Source organism: Vipera berus (assembly GCF_964194415.1).
Source record: "Vipera berus genome assembly, chromosome: 4".
Taxonomy (NCBI): Eukaryota; Metazoa; Chordata; class Lepidosauria; order Squamata; family Viperidae; genus Vipera; species Vipera berus.
The window spans coordinates 87,437,320-87,459,277 of record NC_138206.1 but is presented as its reverse complement, the minus strand read 5'-3'; the positions used below and the strand labels follow the sequence as shown (position 1 = coordinate 87,459,277).

Sequence of the window (21,958 nt, the reverse complement as noted above, 5' to 3'; positions counted from 1 at the left end):
GAAGGAAAAACTTTTATATTCCAATACTAAGATTTCAAGAACCATATTCCAATGTTGACAGAGGAAAGTTAAAGCAGATAGAATCCATGAAATAAAACCAACATCCTAAATAAGGAACAGTATCTGTTACATATACCTTTCCCCGTATGCTTTTTTAGAAGTAAACTAGTACTTTCATATACCTTTTCCTTGCATAGTACCTTAAAGTAGGCAAGGTTACTCTAACTGCCCAGAGCTACTGTAACAGTGAGATGGGTGGCATATAAATTTAATAACGTTTATCAGTTTCTTCTTTGCAAACCTACTCAGAAGAGATTCTCAGAAATTTAATGTGGCTTGTTTCCAGATAAGCATGTATAAGCCTGGTTCCCCCCCCCCCCTTTCAATTGAAAAAGGCATCTTTACTCGAAACAACTTACATCCTGTGACAATACCTTTAAGATCATCAAACACCCACAACTGCCTGTCCCAGGCTAAGAATAGAGGAAATGAGGTTCCAGTGGGCAGGAGCCACAGCAGAGAAGGCACAATTTCTGGGTTCTGTTAGAACTCTTTAGCAGACAAATCCAGGGCATACTGTAAACCTCCCAGGTAAATATAATAGGAAAAGGTCCTTCAGATAACCTGGTCCCATGCCATGTAGGTCTTAAAGGACAAAACGCCTTGAATTGCACCCAAAAGCAGACTGGCAGCCAGTGCAGTTTAAGGAGCAGAGATGTGATCTTTGCCAGCCTGTGGCCACACATAGCAATAGCACTTAAACATATACTGCTTCACAGTGCTTTCACAGCCCTCTGTAAGAGGTTTACAGTCAGCATACTGCCCCCTGCAATCTGGGTCCTCATTTTACTGACCTTGGAAGGATGGAAGGCTAAGTCAACCTTGAGCCTGTGAAACTCGGAACTGCCAAACTTCTGGCAGCTGGGAGTCAGCAGAAGTAGCCTGCAGTGCTGCATTCTAACCACTGCGCCACCACTGCCTGCAGTTACACTCTGCACTAGCTGAATCTTCCTGATGGTCTTCAATGGCAGCTCCATATGTGTTACAGCAGTGGTTCTTAACCTTTTCCTCACCACAGGCCCCTTTTAAATACCTTCTGTGGAGACAGACCCCCAAGACTTATTTCAAGATTTAAATCATAAAAATTTTCAAGCCTTCACGGCCGTGACATCATACACCACCCCAGGAGTCCACAGACCACAAATTGAGAGCCACTGTGTTACAGTAATCTACTCTGATTTGTTACATAGGAAGAAATAAATCCAGTTGATAAAGTGGGTGTCAAGTAAACATGAAGAGAAGCTTAGGCAGGAAAAAAAGCAAGTTTCAAAATAATTTTATTGATTACAGATTATTGGACCTATAATTTTCCCCCCAAATAATTTTATTAAGAATTATACATGAGAATAAAACTCAATACAAATTATAAAAATACAAACATAAAAATATAAAAAGAAAGGGGGGTGTAATTAAAAAAAGGGAAAAGGGAAAGAAAAAGAAATAACTCCCCCCTTCATTCCAGCAGATAAAAATAACTTTAATAACTTATCACTGCCTCTAAATAAAACATAATCTCTCTTCTCTCCATATCTCATATCTTAGAAAAATAAGATCCAAATGATATATAAATCCATCTTTGTCAGCAAAAGTCCAATAAGGGCAACCAAATTCAACTATTGTCTTCTTTTAACCGTGGTTGAATAAGTCTACCATATACATCTTTTCTGATTTTTTTAGAATTATTCTTTACTCTTTTTTTTAAAAAAAATCTCAGAGGTAGTGTGCTGCTTAGCTGTGTTTCAAGCAAAAATCCTTCAAAACTTTAATAATTTCTTTTGTATCAATACATAAAATTATCCTTTGTCACTTAAAAAAAATCCTTCAAAGTCTTAGCAGAGCTCTTTTGTCTGTTCAGACTAAAAAGATATCCAGATCAGATTCCTGGTTTAAAATCTGTTCATCTCCTTTAAAGAATGAGTCATCTATCTAATCCATTTGTATTACATTTAAATCCCCTTCAAATTAATTTCATAGACATCCATTGCAGCTCAAAGTTGTTTTACAACTCCATTAGAATAAAAGATTTTTAAAATCAGTTAAAAGGGGGACATAACTGTTATTTTTTTAATCATTTGATCCATTCTATAAAAAATGCACTAATGATTTCTGTTCTTATCCTCTGGCTCTAATGTCCAACCTTCAAGGTCTACTTACCATTAAAAAAACAATAAACTAATCTCTATTTTCCATTGAGAAAATATCTTCTAAATAATTCAAAATTCTAATTCCAAATCCCTCTAGTGGGAGTCTAGCCCCTTAATTTATTACTTTCAAAATCCATATACTAAGTTCCCTTTTGCTCCAAATATAATATATTTTTAAAGCTTTTAAAATCAAATTTACACCATCATCTTTTAAGGAGATGGAAACTCATCCAATGAATACAGTAAAAAAAACCTTGCCAGTCTGAAGAGTCTTAATATGCAAAAAACAAAAAATACAAAAACAAGATTAACATATAAGGCTCGGCATAACTTAATATCCATAAAAGCTGTTTTGTGAGTATGATCTTAACATAGTCCCGATTGTTAGCCATACCATGTATAAGCATTTAAAACAGCAGTTTCCACAGTTTCCAGAGCCACATGAACAATCTCAAATTATGTCTCCTTTGTTCTGGAGAGATTATGCCAGTTAGGATCCAGGATCCAGCGGTGATTCCCTTGAAAAAGCTGTCTTGCTAGCCAAAAAAAGCCAGCAAGGTGTCAGCTCACCATGGCATGTACATGAACTCTACAGTAACTAAAATTCTTGAAGGGCAAGGTTTGCTATGGTACTACACAGAGAAACATGGCTATTTTCAAGGTATGCCATTTGTAGCAACAAGCTTTTTGAAACACTGCTATATTGCATCCATAGTAGCAACATAGTTAGAACAAAAAATGATGTGATCATGACCTTAAACATTAAATTGAAAAATTAATACAATTTGATTAAACCTGCAAGTAGTATTCACTTAACAATGGTAATTGGGATCAGAATTTCTGTTGCTAAATACTGCAGTAGTAAAGCATGATGTTACATGACCACATCGCTTAGAGCAGGGGTTCCCAATCAGGGGTGCGAAAACTTGGGTTTTCAAAATTACAGTGTACATGCATAATTCGTTATTGTTATTTTGAACAAGAATATATCAGAAGCATTCTAGGGGTACAGGGTATAGAAAAGGTTGGGAGCCGCTGACTTAGAACAATCCTGGCAGTCCCTGTTGTGCTTGTTAACCAAAATATCATGAATCATTAAGCAAGAACCTCACGTGACTATGATTTTCAACTTCCTGCAAGCTTCCCATAAGCAAAGTCAGTGGGGAAACTGGCTGGAAGTTGCAAGTCGTGAGTGGCTCACAAGCAGGTCAGAATGTAGGCAAGAACTCCAAAGTGAGTCAGGAAGGTCTATGACAACTCGCCACAGCCAACTCACCATGGCCAACTCACCACAGCCAACTCATCATGACCAACTCACGGTGGGACAACTCGCTGCAGGACAAGAATTACACTTAATATCAAAGAAATGGTGGAATGAAATCATTAAAGAAAGGATGCAAAAGGAGGGACAAAATCAAATGTGAATGACATTTGTATGCCCTCAGGGGGGTTTCTTCCTCCTGGATTCGACCTGCCGCCCTTTCCTGCACTCCCCTTAATGACGGGCCCAACTGTTGGGACCCCAAGAGGTGGCTGGGCTTAAATAGGGGCCTCGAGCGGAGATGTATCAAGAGGCCTCTGATCTACGTTTTAGCCGGTTATTTTAAAAGGTTAGGGAGGGTGAGGGAGGGGAGGGGATTACTAACCGGCACTCAGTCCGGGCCGGTTTGGGGTCCCGGCGGGTCGGGGCTTGGGTTAGAGGCGGCTGGTTCTGGATGTGTTGGGGTGGGGCTTCAAATCCCCACGACGATAGGGAATGGCAGTAGGTGTGTGCACGGAGGGCCGTATCGACATCCGGGATCGCGCCCCCGCTGCTTGCGAGCGGTGACGCGCTCCGACCCTCCGGTTAGCACCCTTTTGCCCGGGGGTGAGGGTGATCAGGCCCCTGAGCTCAGGCTGGTTTACCTTAATGCCAGATCCGTTGTTAATAAGGCTCCCCTCGTTCAAGATTTGATCGAGGAGGAACGCGTGGATCTGGCATGCATTACGGAAACCTGGTTGGGCTCGGAGGGAGGGGTCCCTCTGATTGAGTTATGCCCCCCAGGTTTCCGTGTGCTACACCAGCCACAGGCTCACAGTAGGGGCGGTGGGGTGGCGGTGGTTATCAGGGAGACTTTATGTCCGCAGGAGACCACCATTGTCCAGATTGGCGGGAGTGAGTCCCTCCTCCTGAGATGTGGTTCTCGGGTTCAGATGAGCTTGTTGCTTACATACCTGGCGCCCAGCTGTGTGGCAACAGCTCTGCCCGAGCTGCTCGACACCCTCTCATGCTTGGCGGTGGAGTTCCCCAGGCTTATAGTGCTGGGAGACTTCAACCTGCCTTCCCTGGGAGGGTCATCGGAGCTGGCCCGGGAGTTCATGGCTTCCATGACGGCCATGGACCTGACCCAGGTAATTCAAGGCCCGACCCATGTGGGGGTGGGTCACACTCTCGACCTGGTGTTCCTGTCTGGGCAGTGGTTGGATGATTTGGGAGGGGGTTTACCGGTTGTTACTCCCCTGTCATGGTCCGATCATCATCTCCTGCGGCTGGTCTTCCATTATGCCACCCCCCGCTGCTGGGCGGCAGAACCAACTAGATGGTTCCGCCCCAGGCGCCTAATGGACCCTGAACGGTTCCAGATGGCGCTTGGGTCTATACCTATAGCCCTCACTCACAGCCCAGCCAATGCCTTGGTGGATGCCTGGGAAAGGGCGGCCACTGAGGCACTCAACTGTGTTGTACCCTTGCGACCTCTGACCCGGCGCAGATCCCGTTGGGCTCCATGGTTTTCTGCGGAGCTCCGGGAGATGAAGCGTCGGAGACGGGGTCTAGAGAGCGGTTGGAGGTCCAGCCGTTCTGAATCTGACCGATTGCAGTTAAGAACCTTTATAAGGTGTTATCTTGCTGCGATGAGGACGGCGAGGGCTAATTACTTCGCTGCCCTCATCGCGTCCGCAGATAATCGCCCGGCCGCCCTGTTTAGGGTGACTCGCTCCCTTTTTAACCAGGAGGTGAGGGAGGATCCCTTGCAGGGACGGGCTGAGGAGTTTAGTCATTATCTGACGGACAAAATCGCTCAGATGCGGGCCGGTTTGGACTCTGACTGGGCAGAGTCTGACGAGGAATCGGACGGTCTTGAGCATGTTATCTGGACTGAGTTCGATCCTGTTTCCCCGGATGATATGGACAGGATCATGGGGAGGCTGAGCTCCACCACCTGTTTGTTGGATCCGTGCCCCTCTTGGCTGGTTTATGCGGCCCAGGAGGGGACACGAGGCTGGTTCCAGGCAGTAATAACTGCTTATTTGAAGGAGGGTGTCTTCCCCACCGCCTTGAAGGAGGCGGTGGTGAGACCCCTCCTCAAAAAGCCTGCCCTGGACCCGGATGTTTTAAATAACTATCGTCCAGTCTCCAACCTTTGCTTTCTGGTGAAGGTTGTCGAGAGCGTGGTGGCACATCAGCTTCCTCTGTTCCTGGAGGAAACTGATTATCTGGACCCGTACCAATCGGGTTTCAGGCCCGGGCACAGCATGGAGACGGCATTGGTCGCACTGGTGAATGATCTCTGGCGGGCTCGGGACAGGGGTTGCTCCTCTGTCCTAGTCCTATTAGATCTCTCAGCGGCTTTCGATACCATCGACCATGGTATCTTACTGCGACGCCTCAGGGGGCTGGGAGTGGGAGGCACTGTTTTACGGTGGTTCTCCTCCTATCTCCTGGGTCGTTCGCAGTCAGTGTTGACAGGAGGGCAGAGATCCGCCCCGAGGCCTCTCGTTTGTGGAGTTCCTCGGGTCAGTTCTCTCTCCCCTTCTGTTCAACATCTATATGAAGCCACTGGGTGAGGTCATTCATGGTTTCAGGGTGGAGTATCATCAGTACGCTGATGATACCCAACTTATTCTTTCCACCCCGAACCAACCCAGCGATGCCCTCGCCGTGATGTCCCGTTGCCTGGAGGCGGTCCAGGTCTGGATGGGGAGAAACAGGCTTCATCTCAATCCTGCCAAGACTGAGTGGCTGTGCATATCGGCATCTCGGACTAACCAGTTCATTCCACCTTTAACGATGGGGGGTGAGGTGTTACCCTCCGTTGATAGGACTTGCAACTTGGGCGTCCTCCTGGATTCACGGCTCAATTTTGAAGACCATATAGGTGCCGTGACCAGGGGGGCTTTTGCCCAGGTTTGCCTGGTGCGCCAGTTGCAACCCTACCTGGACCGAGATGCCCTACGCACAGTCACTCATGCGCGCGTGACCTCCCGTTTAGACTACTGCAACGCTCTCTACATGGGGCTGCCCTTGAGGACCACCCGGAGGCTTCAACTGGTGCAGAATGCGGCCGTGAGAGTTGTGATGGGGGCCTCCCGATACTCCCATGTAACGCCTCTACTCCGCGAGCTGCATTGGCTTCCGGTTGCCCTTCGGGTGAGATTCAAGGTGCTGGTGATGACCTATAAAGCCCTAAATGGCTTGGGTCCGGGATATTTCAGGGAACACCTCCTGCCAGCATCAAGTTCCCTTTGTCCAGTGCGCTCACACAGGGAGGGTCTTCTCAGGGTGCCGCCGGTAAAAGATTGCCGGCGGATAACACCCAGGGGGAGGGCCTTCTCTGTGGGTGCGCCTGCCCTCTGGAACCAGCTGCCCGTGGAGCTTAGGACCGCCCCTGACCTTCGTTCATTCCGCCGGGACCTGAAGACCTGGCTCTTTGAGCTCTCCGGCCCAGGCTGAGAATTTTTAACTGGGGTTTTTATTTTAAGGGACAATTTAATCTTTTTAAATTGTTTTTTAACTTTTGTATTTTGTACTGTTTGATTTTAAATACCCTGTAAACGGCCCTGAGTCCTTCGGGAAAGGGCGGTATATAAATTTAATAAAATTAAATTAAAAAATTAAAATAAAATTTTAAATTATTTTTTATTTATTTTAAATAATTGAATTGTTAAATTGTCCTGTGGCGAGTTGTCCCGCGGTGAGCTGGCCATGGTGAGTTGTCCCATTCCTGAGTCAGGATGCTCTGGCGCCACATGAGTGCATACAGGCTAGGGAGGAGGTGCTGTGGTGCTACAAAAGTGCATGGGTCTGGTCTGGAAAGGGGATATTGTGGCAAAAGCAATACATAGTGTGAGATTCCTGGAGAAAAATGTGTAGGACCAACTTCCAACTTTCTCTGCTGGCTTCCCCAATGACTGGAAAGGAAAGTTACATTATGGCTCTCACATGACTGGGAAATGCTGCAACCATCATAAGTGCAAGCCAATTGCCAAGTGCTCAGATCACAGTTATATGACCATAGGGAGGCTGGAACTTTGAGGATCAGTTATAAGTATCGCTCATTCAGTGCCATTGCAACTTCGAATGGTTGCTAAGCAATTGATAGTTAACTAAGGACGACCTGAATTATCCTATCAGCCTCTAAACATCACATATTTAAATGGCATTGAATATGTATAACTGTAGAAATGCAACAAAGCAAAATGGCTGTGGAAGGTTTGCAAATAGCTGAGGACAGGAGGGAAGCGAAAGGCAAGGGAGAAAAAGGAAGATACACCCAATTGAATGCAGAATTCCACAGAATAGCTAGAAGAGATAAGAATGCCTTCTTAAATGAACAGTGCAAAGAAATAGAAGAAAACAATAAAATAGGGAGGACTAGAAATCTCTTCAAGAAAATTGGAGAGATGAAGGGAAAGTTTCATGCAAAAATAGACATGATAAAGGACCAAAATGGCAGGGACCTAACAGAGGCAGAAGAGATTAAGAAGAGGTGGCAAAATTACACAGAACAACTATACAAAAATGAGCTTAACATCCCTGATAACTACAATGAGGTGGTCACTGACCTCGAGCCAGACATCCTAGAATGTGAAGTGAAATGGGCCTTAGGAAAGCTGAGCAACAACAAAGCTAATGGAGGTGACAGTATTCCAGCTGAGCTATTCAAAATCTTAAAAGACGATGCAGTAAAAATGCTACACTCAATTTACCAGCAAATTTGGAAAATTCAACAGTGGCCACAGGATTGGAAAAGATCAGTTTACATTCCAATTCCAAAGAATGTTCAAACTATCACACCATTGCACTAATTTCACATGCTAGTAAAGTTATGCTTAAAATCTACACGCTAGACTCCAGCAGTATGTGGATCGAGAACTACCAGAAGTATAGGCAGGATTTTTATTATGGCTTTTGCTGTTGCCGCCGTCAATCGTTACCACGATTTTGGCTTTGGGATCTGCCACAGGCTGACTGAACTTTTTATTGATTCCATCTGCTGGCACCCTTCATTGTCTGATGTTACTGTTTCCCTTTCGTATGCCAGCGTACACTGCAGCAGAACTTTACTCGCTGAGAGATTCCCCCCTCTCGCAGGAGCGTACATCTGTTTTACGGAAGATCTTCCTTGATGATGGGTTGTGGGACCCAGAGAGATGGCATGCCGCAAAGAGGAACCTGAGGGAATTTTTACTAAGATTTTTAAATAACATTTTAAGGGGATCCGGGAGGGGGGAGGTCCAAGGGATCCGGAATGAACTTGGGGGAGTTCAACCTGGACAGCAGTCCAGACCATCAGATGGTCGCAGGGGGGGAGTAGGGTTTTGGGAATAGACGCAGCTCCGAGTGAGGAGGGTCTTTCCCGACAATGATTGGGAGGGGCAGAGAGTGTGGGAGCAGAGGGCTTTATCGTAATCGGTGAACAGGCCACTGCTGTCTTCAAGCAGTGGCCTGTTCCCGCCCTCATTGCTCTTCTCGCTCCCCCGGGAGCATAGAATTACAGGAACCTGGGCTCAGGTTGGTCTATATCAACGCCAGGTCTGTGGTGAACAAGGCTCCCCTCATACAGGATCTTAATGAGGAGGAGAACGCGGACCTGGCTTGCATCACGGAGACCTGGTTGGGCCAAGAGGGGGGTGTCCCCCTCTCAGAATTATGCCCACCAGGCTTCCGGGTGCCTCACCAGCCATGGGCCCAGGGCAGGGGCGGGAGAGTCTTTGTCCGCGAGTGGCCACTGTCCCTCAGATAGGTGGGTGTGAGTCTCTCCTTTTGAAGTGGGGTCCTGGAGTTCAGTTGGGCCTATTGATTACGTACCTGTCTCCCAGCTGCGTGTCATTGGTCCTGCCCAAGCTTCTCGACATCTTGTCTGAGTTAGCGATTGAGTTCCCCAGGCTTATAGTTCTGGGGGATTTCAATCTGCCGTCCGTGGGTGAGGCTTCTGAGTTGGCCCGGGAGTTCATGGCTTCCATGATGGCCATGGACCTGACTCAAATAATTCAGGACCCGACCCATAATGGAGGGCATACACTCGACTTGGTTTTTATCTCTGGGCAGTGGATAAATGATCTGGGTAGGGGGGATTTAATCATCCAACCCCTGTCATGGTCCGATCATTTTCTTCTCCGGCTAGACTTTCAGTACACCACCTCCTGCTGCTGGGAGGCAGAACCAACCAGGTGGTTCCGCCCCAGGCGCCTGATGGACCCTGAAAGGTTCCAGACGGAGCTTGGGACATTTCCTGCTTCCCTTGCCCACGACTCTGCCGAGGCCCTAGTAGAAGCCTGGGAGAGGGCGGCTGCTGGGGCCTTGGATTGAGTTGTGCCTTTGCGGCCTCTGACCCGGCAGAGATCCCAGGTGGCCCCCTGTTTTACCGAGGAGCTCCGGGAGATGAAGCACTGGAAAAGACGCCTAAAGAGCTGTTGGAGGTCCAGCGGATCCGAATCTGATCGAACACAGCTAAGAACTTATCTTAAGTCTTACCTAGTGGCGATGGAAGCGGCAAAGCGTGTCTACTTTTCCGCTCTCATTGCGTCCGCAGATAACCTCTCAGCTGCCCTGTTTAGAGTGACCCGCTCCCTGTTTAATCAGGGACCGAGGGATGACCCCTTGCAGGGTAGGGCTGAGGAATTTGCACAGTATCTGCAGGGCAAAATTGCTCAGATCCAGACTGGCCGGGACTCCGACTGGGTGGAATCCGGCGGAGTGGAGAGGGCAGGTCTTGATCATACCATTTGGGGTGAGTTTGACCCTGTGACTCTGGATGATGTGGACAGGATCATGCATAGACTGAGCACTACAACTTGTTTACTGGACCCATGTCCCTCCTGGCTGGTTTCGGGTGCCGGGGAGGTGACAGGAGGCTGGCTCCAGGCAGTTGTCAATGCTTTTTTGATGGAGGGTGTCTTCCCCCCCACCTTAAAAGAGGCAGTGGTGAGGCCCCTCCTCAAGAAGCCTGCCCTGGACCCGGCCTCGTTGAATAACTACCGTCCTGTCTCCAACCTTCGCTTTGTAGCGAAGGTTGTAGAGAGTGTTGTGGTGCGTCAGCTACCGCAATTCCTGGATGAAGCGGACTATCTGGACCCGTACCAGTCCAGTTTCAGACCCGGCTACAGCACGGAAACGGCATTGGTCGCACTGGTGGATGATCTCTGGCGGGCCTGGGACAGGGGCTGTTCCTCTGTCCTGGTCCTACTTGACCTCTCAGCGGCTTTTGATACCATCAACCATGGTATCCTGCTGCGACGGCTCGAGGGGTTGGGAGTGGGAGGCACTGTTTTACGGTGGTTCTCCTCCTACCTCTTGGGCCGCTCACAGTTTCTATTGACAGGGGAACAAAGATCTACCCCGAGGCCCCTCACTTGTGGGGTGCCTCAGGGGTCGGTTCTCTCCCCCTCCTGTTTAACATCTATATGAAGCCGCTGGGTGAGATCATCCATGGCTTTGGGGTGAGGTGTCACCAATATGCGGATGATACCCAGTTGTTCATCTCCACCCCGAGCCAACCCAGTGATGCCTTTGACATGATGTGCCGGTGTCTGGAGGCGGTGCGGGTCTGGATGGGAAGGAACAGGCTCAGGCTTAACCCCTCGAAGACTGAGTGGCTGTGGATACCAGCATCTCGTACTGTCCAACAAGTTCCATCTCTTTTGATGGGGGGGACGTATTGCCCCCCCTCAGAAAGGGCTCGCAACTTGGGGGGGCCTTCACACAAGTTCACCTAGTGCGCCAGTTGCACCCCTTTTTGGACCGAGATGCCCTATGCACGGTTACCCACGCCCTCGTCACTTCTCGCCTGGATTACTGCAATGCTCTTTACATGGGGCTGCCCTTGAAGAGCACCCGGAGGCTTCAACTGGTGCAAAATGTGGCCACGCGGGTGCTTATGGGAGTATCTCGGTACTCCCATGTTACACCACTCCTGCGCGAACTGCATTGGCTTCCAGTTACCCTCTGAGTACGATTCAAGGTGCTGGTAATAACCTTTAAAGCCCTACATGGCTTAGGCCCGGGGTACTTGCGAGACCACCTGCTGCCATTGTCAACCTCCCCTTGCCCAGTTCATTCCCACAGAGTCGGCCTCCTCATGGTGCTGTCGGCCAGGCAATGCCAGCTGGCAACCCCCAGGGGGAGAGCCTTCTCTGTGGGCATGCCGACCCTCTGGAATGAACTGCCCCCGGAGCTGCGGACGGCCCCTAACCTTCGGTCCTTCCGCCGTGACCTGAAGACCTGGTTGTTCCAACAAGCGGGCCTGGACTGACTACAGTTTTTAATTAGGCTTTTTACTGGGTTAAATTGTCTCATAATTTTGCATTTATTGTTTAATTCTCTTTTAAATTTTTTAGTCTATGTTTTTTAATTTTTATTGTTGTGAGCCGCCCTGAGTCCTCAGGGAGAAGGGGGGCATATAAATTTAATCAAATCAAATCAAATCAAAGAGGCAGAGGAACTAGAGATCAAATTGCCAACGTACGCTGGATTATAGAGAAAGCTAGGGAGTTCCAGAAAAATATTTACTTCTGCTTCATTGACTATGCTAAAAACAACAAACTGTGGCACGTTCTTAAAGAGATGGGACTACCAAACCATCTTATTTGTCTCTTGAGAAACCTATATGTGGGTCAAGAAGCAACAGTGAGAACTGGACACGGAACCACTGATTGGTTCAAAATTGGGAAAGGAGTCCGGCAAGGCTGTATACTGTCACCCTGCCTGTTTAACTTATATGCACAGCACATCATGAGAAAGGCAGGGCTAGATGAATCAAAAGTTGGAATTAAGATTGCCGGGAGAAATATCAACAACCTAAGTAAGATATGCAGATGATACCACTCTAATGGCAGAAAGCGAATAGGAACTAAAGAGCCTCTTGTTGCGAGTGAAGAAGGAGAGTGCAAAAGTTGGGTTGAAACTAAACATTAAGAAAACCCAAGATCATGGCATCCGGCCCTCTCAATTCCTGGCAAATAGATGGGGAAGAAATGGAGGTAGTGACAGATTTTAGTTTCCAGGGCTCCAAGATCACCGCAGACGGGGACTGCAGCCAAGAAATTAAAAGACGCTTGCTCCTGGGGAAGAAACACAGCACACTAAAAAGCAGAGATTTCACCCTGCCAACAAAAGTGCATATAGTCAAGGCTATGATCTTTCCAGTTGCAATGTATGGCTGTGAAAGTTGGACCATAAGAAAGGTGAACACCAAAGAATTGAAGCCTTTGAACTATGGTGCTGGAGAAGACTCCTGCGAGTCCCTTGGACTGCAAGGCGATCAAACCGGTCAGTCCTAGAGGAGATCAACCCTGACTGCTCTTTAGAAGGCCAGATCCTGAAGTTGAAACTCAAATACTTTGGCCACCTAATGAGAAGGAAGGACTCACTGGAGAAGAGCATAATGCTGGGAAAGGTTGAGGGCAAGAGAAGAAAGGGACGACAAAGAATAAGCTGGCTGGATGGAGTCACTGAAGAAGTAGGCGTGAGCTTGAATGGACTCCAGAAGATATAGAGGACAGGAAGGCCTGGAGGAATGTTGTCCATGGGATTGCGATGGGTCAGACATGACTTCGCAACTAACAACAACAAATGTATAACTGTATACTTGTATAATTTATCTTACACTTCTAAGGACGTGTATCTTACACTTATACTTATTTTATGGGGAAAAAGCTACAAAGGAATATTTCTTATATGCCTTAATATGTTACTACTTGGTAAATGAGCATCTGCATTGACTCCATATGTTGTATTACACACTAAATAGTTAATAATTTAACTTATTAACTATTAACTTATTAATCTTGCTGAATACTATGCCTTTTGAATGCTGCTACCTGCCTCAAGGGACAGGACTGAGAAATCAGTGGCGTAGTGTGGGTTGTCAGCACCCGGGGCAATTTGCGCCCCCTAACCCGGTGATGTCATGGCACCGCCGAAAAGACGCGCCCCGCAGCGGCGTAGACTTTCCAAGAAGAGTCGCGCGCATGCGGGATGCTTCCGGGTCCCTCTCGAGGGTGGTTGGGCGGGGCTCCGACCTGCAAGAGCCGCTGCATTCAAGCTCGCACGTGAGCCCCGCTAAATAAAGCCACGCATGCGCACGAAGCTAGGCCAGCCGGCCGGCGGGTCCATCTTCGCTCGGCCAAGCCTGCCGGGGCGCCTGCGGGGCACTTGCGGTTGGCCTGAGCCTGGGCGGAGAGTTGGGCGCTTCTATTTATTTTATTCAGTTTATGTGGCCGCCCATCTCACCTGCCGGACTCGTTTCGCTTTGCAAGAAAGAGCAGCTCGAGAGCGGAGCCATGCCGACTCTGTGCAGCCCTTGGGGCTCCCTGAGCAGCTCAGTGCGAGCGCGCCCCCCCAGATGTTGCGCCCGGTGCGGCCGGCCCCCCTGCACCCCCCACGCTACGCCACTGTGAGAAATGGAAGACAGAATAGATAGATGCCATAGGCAATGGCCATGTTAAAACAAATCACAGGGTGGTTTGGCACTGTATGTTTTCAATCAAAGCATACAGGTGAAACTTGAAAAATTAGAATATCATGCAAAAGTTCATTTATTTCAGTAATTGCAACTTAAAAGGGGAAACTAATATATGAGATAGACTCATTACATGCAAAGCAAGATAGTTCAAGCCGTGATTTGTCATAATTGTGATGATTATGACGTACAGCTCATGAAAACCCCAAATCCACAATCTCAGAAAATTAGAATATTGTCAAAAGGTGCAATATTCTAGGCTCAAAGTGTCCCACTCTAATCAGCTAATTAAGCCATAACACCTGCAAAGGGTTCCTGAGCCTTTAAATGGTCTCTCAGTCTGCTTCAGTAGGAATCACAATCATGGGGAAGACTGCTGACCTGACAGTTGTGCAGAAAACCATCACTGACACCCTCCATAAGGAGGGAAAGCCTCAAAAGGTAATTGCAAAAGAAGTTGGATGTTCCCAAAGTGCTGTATCAAAGCACATTAATAGAAAGTTATGTGGAAGGGAAAAGTGTGGAAGAAAAAGGTGCACAAGCAGCAGGGATGACCGCAGGCTGGAGAGGATTGTCAGGAAAAGGCCATTCAAAAGTGTTGGGGACTTTCACGAGTGGAGTGAGGCTGGAGTCAGTGCATCAAGAGCCACCACACACAGACGGATCCTGGACATGGGCTTCAAATGTCGTATTCCTCTTGTCAAGCCGCTCCTGAACAACAAACAACGTCAGAAGCGTCTTACCTGGGTTAAAGAAAAACAGACCTGGTCTGTTGCTCAGTGGTCCAAAGTCCTCTTTTCTGATGAGAGCAACTTTTGCATCTCATTTGGAAACCCAAGGACCCAGAGTCTGGAGGAAGAATGGAGAGGCACACACTGCAAGATGCTTGATGTCCAGTGTGAAGTTTCCACAGTCTGTGTTAATTTGGGGAGCCATGGCATCTGCTGATGTTGGTCCACTGTGCTTCATTAAGTCCAGGGTCAACGCAGCCGTCTACAAGGAGATTTTGGAGCACTTCATGCTTCCTTCTGCAGATGAGCTTTGTGGGGATGCTGACTTCATTTTCCAGCAGGACTTGGCACCTGCCCACACTGCCAAAAGCACCAAAACCTGGTTCAATGACCGTGGGATTACTGTGCTTGATTGGCCAGCAAACTGGCCTGACCTGAACCCCATAGAGAATCTTTGGGGCATTGCCAAGAGAAAGATGAGAGACATGAGATCGAACAATGCAGAAGAGCTAAAGGCCGCTATTGAAGCATCCTGGTCTTCCATAACACCTCAGCAGTGCCACAGGCTGATAGCTTCCATGCCACACTGCATTGAGGCAGTAATTGCTGCAAAAGGGGCCCAAACCAAGTACTGAGTACATATGCATGCTTATACTTTTCAGAGGTCCGATATTGTTCTATGTACACTCCTTGTTTTATTGATTGCATGTAATATTCTAATTTTCTGAGATTGTGGATTTGGGGTTTTCATGAGCTGTATGCCATAATCATCACAATTATGACAAATCACGGCTTGAACTATCTTGCTTTGCATGTAATGAGTCTATCTCATATATTAGTTTCCCCTTTTAAGTTGCATTACTGAAATAAATGAACTTTTGCACGATATTCTCATTTTTCAAGTTTCACCTGTATGTCTTATCAAGTGCATATTGTAGACAGGTGTATTAAACCTATAACACTCAAGTTGTCTTACTATATTTAAATTCTCACCCACAAAAAAGTTTAAAAACAAGAGTTCTAAAAAAGAGTTCATCTTAGATAAAGTAATAAATTGGAATACAAAGCAGATTTATTAAAATTAAAATATAATATGTTACTATATCTGGTAGCTTTTAATAGACTTGCTGATTAGAACTGAATGATGGGCTTTTATAATTTGATTATTGATAAGGGATGAGATAAGGAGAAGAGATTTTTTTTACTGAAGTTATACTTCTCTGCAGGAGGGGGAATCGACTTGTATATCTTTGTTTTTTGTTGTTTGTTTCTTTTTATTTCCTTTTTCTATCTCTTTTTACTTCTCGTTTTCTCTTTTTATATTTTTCTCAGTTTGTATTAGTCTTTGTATTTGCAATCTCTAATAAAAATTATTACAAAAAACTAAGAGCAATTCATCTTCCATACACAAAATAATCTTCACATATTCCCATATACTTTTATTTTATATAGAAATTGGTCAGGGATTTGATTTTTTTAACAACATTTTTACGCTACTTATTCTATAATGACATAAAATATCTCTTAGAAACATTAACACAAAGCATACAAAGTGCAACGCTTTAAGGAAAATTCCACCTTAAATGTAATCATGAAATAGATATGTAATAGAATTGCAGCATTTTTCCACTTAACGGGCTGTGACACAGTGAATATTCTTCAGTTCTTTGTTCTGTGACTAGCGAAAAAACTCTTCCATTATAAGAAATATATATATATATTTAAAGAGTTTGGACAGCATGATTTTATGTTGGAATAAATAGCTGCATGATTGGACTTAGGTTAACTGTTTATACTATACTAAATGAATAGGAAGCAGTCCATTGTAATTTCTTGACAGTAGAAACCTTGGGTGGAGTGATGACAACAAGTTTAATATTTGTAATTTATGAGTCCAAAGGGTACAGACTAAAGATGTGTGGATTGTTTTAAAGAAATGACAGCATGATCTATCTCACTGCTTGTTTGGCTGCTGAAAGAGAAATTTTCCTAATTCAAAGTGCCAAGTTATGCTTTTTGTGCAGTTGTGCAAAACAATAAGCCATAATAAAAATAAAATCTTCTGAATATATTTTTCTGACCAATGGTTTTCATTTTAAATGATCAAAATAATGAAAGCCAAGTGTATTTCTCACTTTAACACTTTCTGATCAAACTATTCAGCTGAGTCTTCTAGAAACATGTAGCAGTTAGCGCCCTAGTGTCAAATTAATGGTACATATAGTGGTCATTATTGCTGTGCAGCATTTTAGATTCCATCTACTGAAGGGTTCAGAGTATGTGTAGCAACAATACGAAAAACCTTAAATTAAGTACATCTTTCCTAGGAAAACACACAATTCCATTCAGATGTGCAAGCAAGTGCTACATTCATGTTCCCACATAACTGAAACACTCTTTGTAAATGGAATCCAAAACAATGCAGTCTTATTTCATAACACAACTACACAATAGTGCAAATACCTGCAAAATGTTCCCTTTCACCAAGGTCCTAGTAGTCAGTATAACACAATCATTCCCCTCCCACTAATGAAGTTAATTGTGCATTGACAGAGAAGGCAGAATCTATTGCCGATGTTGCACATTTAAGTTTTCAGATAAGTTCATGATACTTCTGGTACCAGGTTGTTGCTTCATTGGCATGTGGTGGTACTTGATACCCCCTTCCTGTAGAGAGTAGGTAGTGGCGGACAGAGAATCTGCTTGCTCCCTGTGCAAAGAGTCTGCCAGCTGTACCTATGTATAAGAAATAAAATGCAATGCAGTTAAAAATGGTTCAACAAGTCAAAAATAATGAATTCAGGTTTTATTGCAAATGTATGATTTTTTACCTATTTGACTATACTAATATAGTTACTAATATATATATAGTCACATATACTAATCATGGTCCAGATTTAGTACAACTAAAGACCAAAGGCTTAATTAAACTGGAATTCTTTGGTTTAATCAAGGGGTTGGACATGTTATCAGGGAATAGATTGTTTTTAACCTATGTCATCAAAATTCTTTCTTAATTCTATTTTGAATCAGACATTTTTCTATTGTATTTTGCAACAGCTCCAATCTTTCTATGACAATCTTGCTTGGCATCAATATTTCAGTTTATTTGGATTTTCAAGTGCGAATAGAATAGAATAGAATAGAATAGAATAGAATAGAATAGAATCTTTGTCACTTTAAATGTACACTAATCAACATATATTAAAATGAAATTTCATTGCATTCAACTCTCAAAAAATACCATTATGCATATGCCCATATATACACACACGTATATGACATAGAGAAACATCACAGTCTAGTTTGAATGTATACATATACATGGCAAAAAAAGGAATCCTGCGAATTTACAAGACGGATAGCATAAGGAACAAAGCTGTTACAGAATCTAGTAGTTCTGCTATAAATACTTTGAAACCTCCTCCCAGAGGGGAACAATAGAAACAGACATGAAGTGGGGTCTCTCACAATGTTTTGAGCTCTAAGCACATAGCGCTTATAAGTGGTATACTGAATAACAGGAAGTGAGCTTCCTATAATCTTCTCAACTTTCCTCACCTCTCTCTGTATGGACCTTCTATTTGAGGCATTGCTACCACTAAACCAAACAGTGATGCAGTTTGTTAAAATGCTCTCAATCATGCCTCTGTAAAAGGGGCCAGGACAGAACGAGAAAGATGTGCTCTCCTCATCCGAGGCAAGAAATGCAAACGTTGGTTTGCACACTTCACTAAAGATAACGTATGAAGAAACCAAGTCAGATCAAGTCAATGTACATTTGGAAAATCAATCCAACTGAGTTCTATATCTCACATTAACACTTCAAATTTGTTATAAAAACTAAATGTGTTTTATGTCTAGTGATTGATAGCATCTAACAGTGATGCAGTTTGTTAAAATGCTCTCAATCATGCCTCTGTAAAAGGGGCCAGGACAGAACGAGAAAGATGTGCTCTCCTCATCCGAGGCAAGAAATGCAAACGTTGGTTTGCACACTTCACTAAAGATAACGTATGAAGAAACCAAGTCAGATCAAGTCAATGTACATTTGGAAAATCAATCCAACTGAGTTCTATATCTCACATTAACACTTCAAATTTGTTATAAAAACTAAATGTGTTTTATGTCTAGTGATTGATAGCATCTATTAATAAGAGTTTATTACTGATAAAGTGGGTTCATATTTCCTACTTTAAGTTCACCATGAAAAATGACTTATTTTAAGTGCTAGCTTACTGGCTATAATATCAAAAACCATGAAAATCAAATCAGGGAGTTTCCATGTAGCAAAAGGAAAAAACAAAAGGAACAAGGAAGTTATTATGGTGCATAAAACAAAAGGAAGGGCACTTGACAAAGACAATGTGCTAAAGTCAGATTTAGAAATAATGACCTCATGTACACTGCCCATTTTCCTGCATAATAATCACATTAAAACAGTTTGTTCCAGATAACAAACTGTGAGAGGTAGGTGGTTAAGAAATATGAAAAATAAATGAACAAACATACTGATGGTTGCATGATGTACATAAAATATAAGCAAATTTTTCTACACATATACATATAGTACTGAAACTAATTTACAGTTAGCTTCCTCCTATGTTAGAAATATTTGAAATGTATATAATAGAGAATGCTCTTTTTACTTTCATGCTAAAGAACTGTTAGTAGAATACTGTAAGTAAATGTACTTCAGAATGAAACTACCGTATATACTTGAGTATAAGCTGAATTTTTCAGCCCACTTTTTGGGCTGAAAAATTCCACTTCGGCTTATACTCCAGTCAACAAAAAAACTTACCGAGGACTTGTGCGCGGCCGAGGCTTTGGTGCTTCCGGGATCACGCGCACCTCTCCCAAGCCACCGCCGTCCGGAGACGTGCCGAAGTTTGGGGAGGTTTGGGGAGGTGCGCGCGCACCTCCCCAAACCTCCCCAAACGTTGGCAGGTCTCCGGACCTCCGCGCCCTGCCTGCCTGCTTCTTTCCGCTGCGGAAAGAAGCAGGCAGGCAGGGCGCGGAGGTCCGGAGACCTGCCGACGTTTGGGGAGGTTTGGGCAGCTCCCCAAACCTCCCCAAATGTCGGCAGGTCTCTGGACCTCCGCGCCCTGCCTGCCTGCTTCTTTCCGCTGTGGAAAGAAGCAGGCAGGCAGGGCGCGGAGGTCCGGAGACCTGCCGACGTTTGGGGAGGTTTGGGGAGGTGCGCGCGCACCTCCCCAAACCTCCCCAAACTTCGGCAGGTCTCCGGACGGCGGCGGCTTGGGAGAGGTGCGCACGATCCTGGAAGCACCAAAGCCTCGGCCGCGCGCAAGTCCTCGGTAAGCTCCGGGCGGTCACTTGCTTCGCGTCTCCTGAGGGAAGGGGGGGCGACTGGAGCGGGCGTGTTTCCTCGCCTGCTGGGCGCCGCGATTTGCCCGGGGAACGCATGGGCCCCGAATGGCAGCGTGGAGCGAGGAAGCGGACAGCCAGGGCTTCCCTGAGAGCCGCGGCCACACAGGGTATTCCTGTGTATTTAGGCTTGCAAAATGGCGGATCGAGCCTCTGCTGGCGGCAGAGGCTTGCAGAGTGCGGATCCAGCCTCCGCCGGCGGCGGAGGCTTGCAGAACGGCGGATCGGCTTATACTCGAGTCAATAACTTTTTCCAGTTTTGGGGGGTGAAATTGGGGGTCTCGGCTTATACTCGAGTCGGCTTATACTCAAGTATATACGGTATTTTAAATCAGTTGAAATCTTTAAATATAAAGGAGAGAGTTTAAACAGCAGGAACTCAGAAAATAAAATACATTTTACTATCAAAGAAAAACTTTAATTAGAATAAGTTACCTAAGAGTCTTTTTTTGAATCCTTGCACAAATCAATAAGAATGGAAAATAACCTATCTGTCAATGCTGCTAACATCAGATGTTCTTGCTTGACAACATAGGGAGATATAGCCTTTTTCTTTAACTTTTATGTTACTTTTAGAGTTAGAATTGGTGGATGTTGGGGGGGAGTAGGGAGAATGTATCTCAAGACTGTTTGTAATAAGAGAAGATAAGAATTGGCAGGTTAAAGAAGGGAGGGAAAGTTTGCATTTTAAACTAATTGTAGAATGTGATTTATGACGTTAAATTAAGGGGAGTGAATTGTGCTTGATACTATATGTTTAGGGGAGGGGAATTCACATTTCAGCTTCGACCATGTACATGCTGAAGCTATGCTCTTTTGATTAAAGACTCCTGAAGGCACGGGTTAGCAACCTGCGGCTCCCGGTCCTCCTCCGCCATGTACAGTCCCGAAAAAAAAGTGGGATTAAAAAAATTCAACCAATCAATTCAAACTTCTCACAAAACAAACTCGCAAAGTTTGAATTGATTGGTTGAAATTCTTTGGTTTGTGTGACTGCCCACAAACCTCTTTTCTTCTTCGGACTGCACATGGTGGCAGCGGAGGAAGAGACTGAAGGACTGCTGGAAAGGTGAGTGGGCCCTTTTTCCACCTGTTGTGCCTTCCTCAGGCTGCCTTCTTCCGAACACACCGATGCCGTCTTGCCCAACTCCCTCCCCACCCAACTCTTTCGCAGCAGGGCCGTCCGGCCCTTTTTCCACCTGCTATGCCTTCCTCAGGCTCCCCTTCTCCGAACACACCATTGCCATCTCGCCTGACTCCCTTCCCACCCCACTCTTTCACAGCAGGGCCGTCCAGCCCTTTTCCCACCTGCTGCACCTTCCTCGGGCTCTTCTCCAAGCACACCCCTGCCGTCTCGCCCGACTCCCTCCCCAACCCACTCTTTCGCAGCAGGGCCATCCGGCCCTTTTTCCACCTGCTGCGCCTTCCTCAGGCTGCCCTCCAAACACTGCTGCCATCTCGCCCGACTCCCTCCCCACCCAACTCTTTCGCAGCAGGGCTGTCCGGCCCTTTTTCCACCTGCTGCGCCTTCCTCAGGCTCCCCTTCTCCGAACACACCATTGCCATCTCGCCTGACTCCCTTCCCACCCCACTTTCACAGCAGGGCCGTCCAGCCCTTTTCCCACCTGCTGCACCTTCCTCGGGCTCTTCTCCGAACACACCCCTGCCGTCCAGCCCTTTTCCCACCTGCTGCGCCTTCCTCAGGCTCCCCTTCTCCGAACTCACTGCTGCCACCTCGGCCAACTCCCTCCCCAGCCCACTGAGCAAAACAATGGAGGGCAGCAGCCCAGGAAGGCGCAGCAAGTGGAAAACCATGGGAATTGCAGGATGGAGAGGGCAGCTTGCCTTGGAGAGGGAGGGGGGAGCTCTCCTCGTCTGCCTTTTGTTCTCTCTCTCTCTCTCTCTCTCTCTCTCT

At 45.9% G+C, this 21,958-nt stretch overlaps 1 protein-coding gene across 1 annotated transcript in view; it reads right to left on the bottom strand.

Annotated features, from left to right (window-relative positions):
* Positions 1 to 17,220: 17,220 nt before the first annotated feature.
* NPAS2 (neuronal PAS domain protein 2) overlaps positions 17,221 to 21,958 on the bottom strand; it is a gene marked incomplete at its 3' end in the record, with an annotated part of 56,169 nt that continues 51,431 nt past the window's right edge. Inside the window, exon 18 of the mRNA XM_081326559.1 lies at positions 17,221 to 17,391. Coding sequence (XP_081182685.1) covers positions 17,221 to 17,391 — 171 coding nt within the window. The remainder of the gene's footprint in view (positions 17,392 to 21,958) is intronic.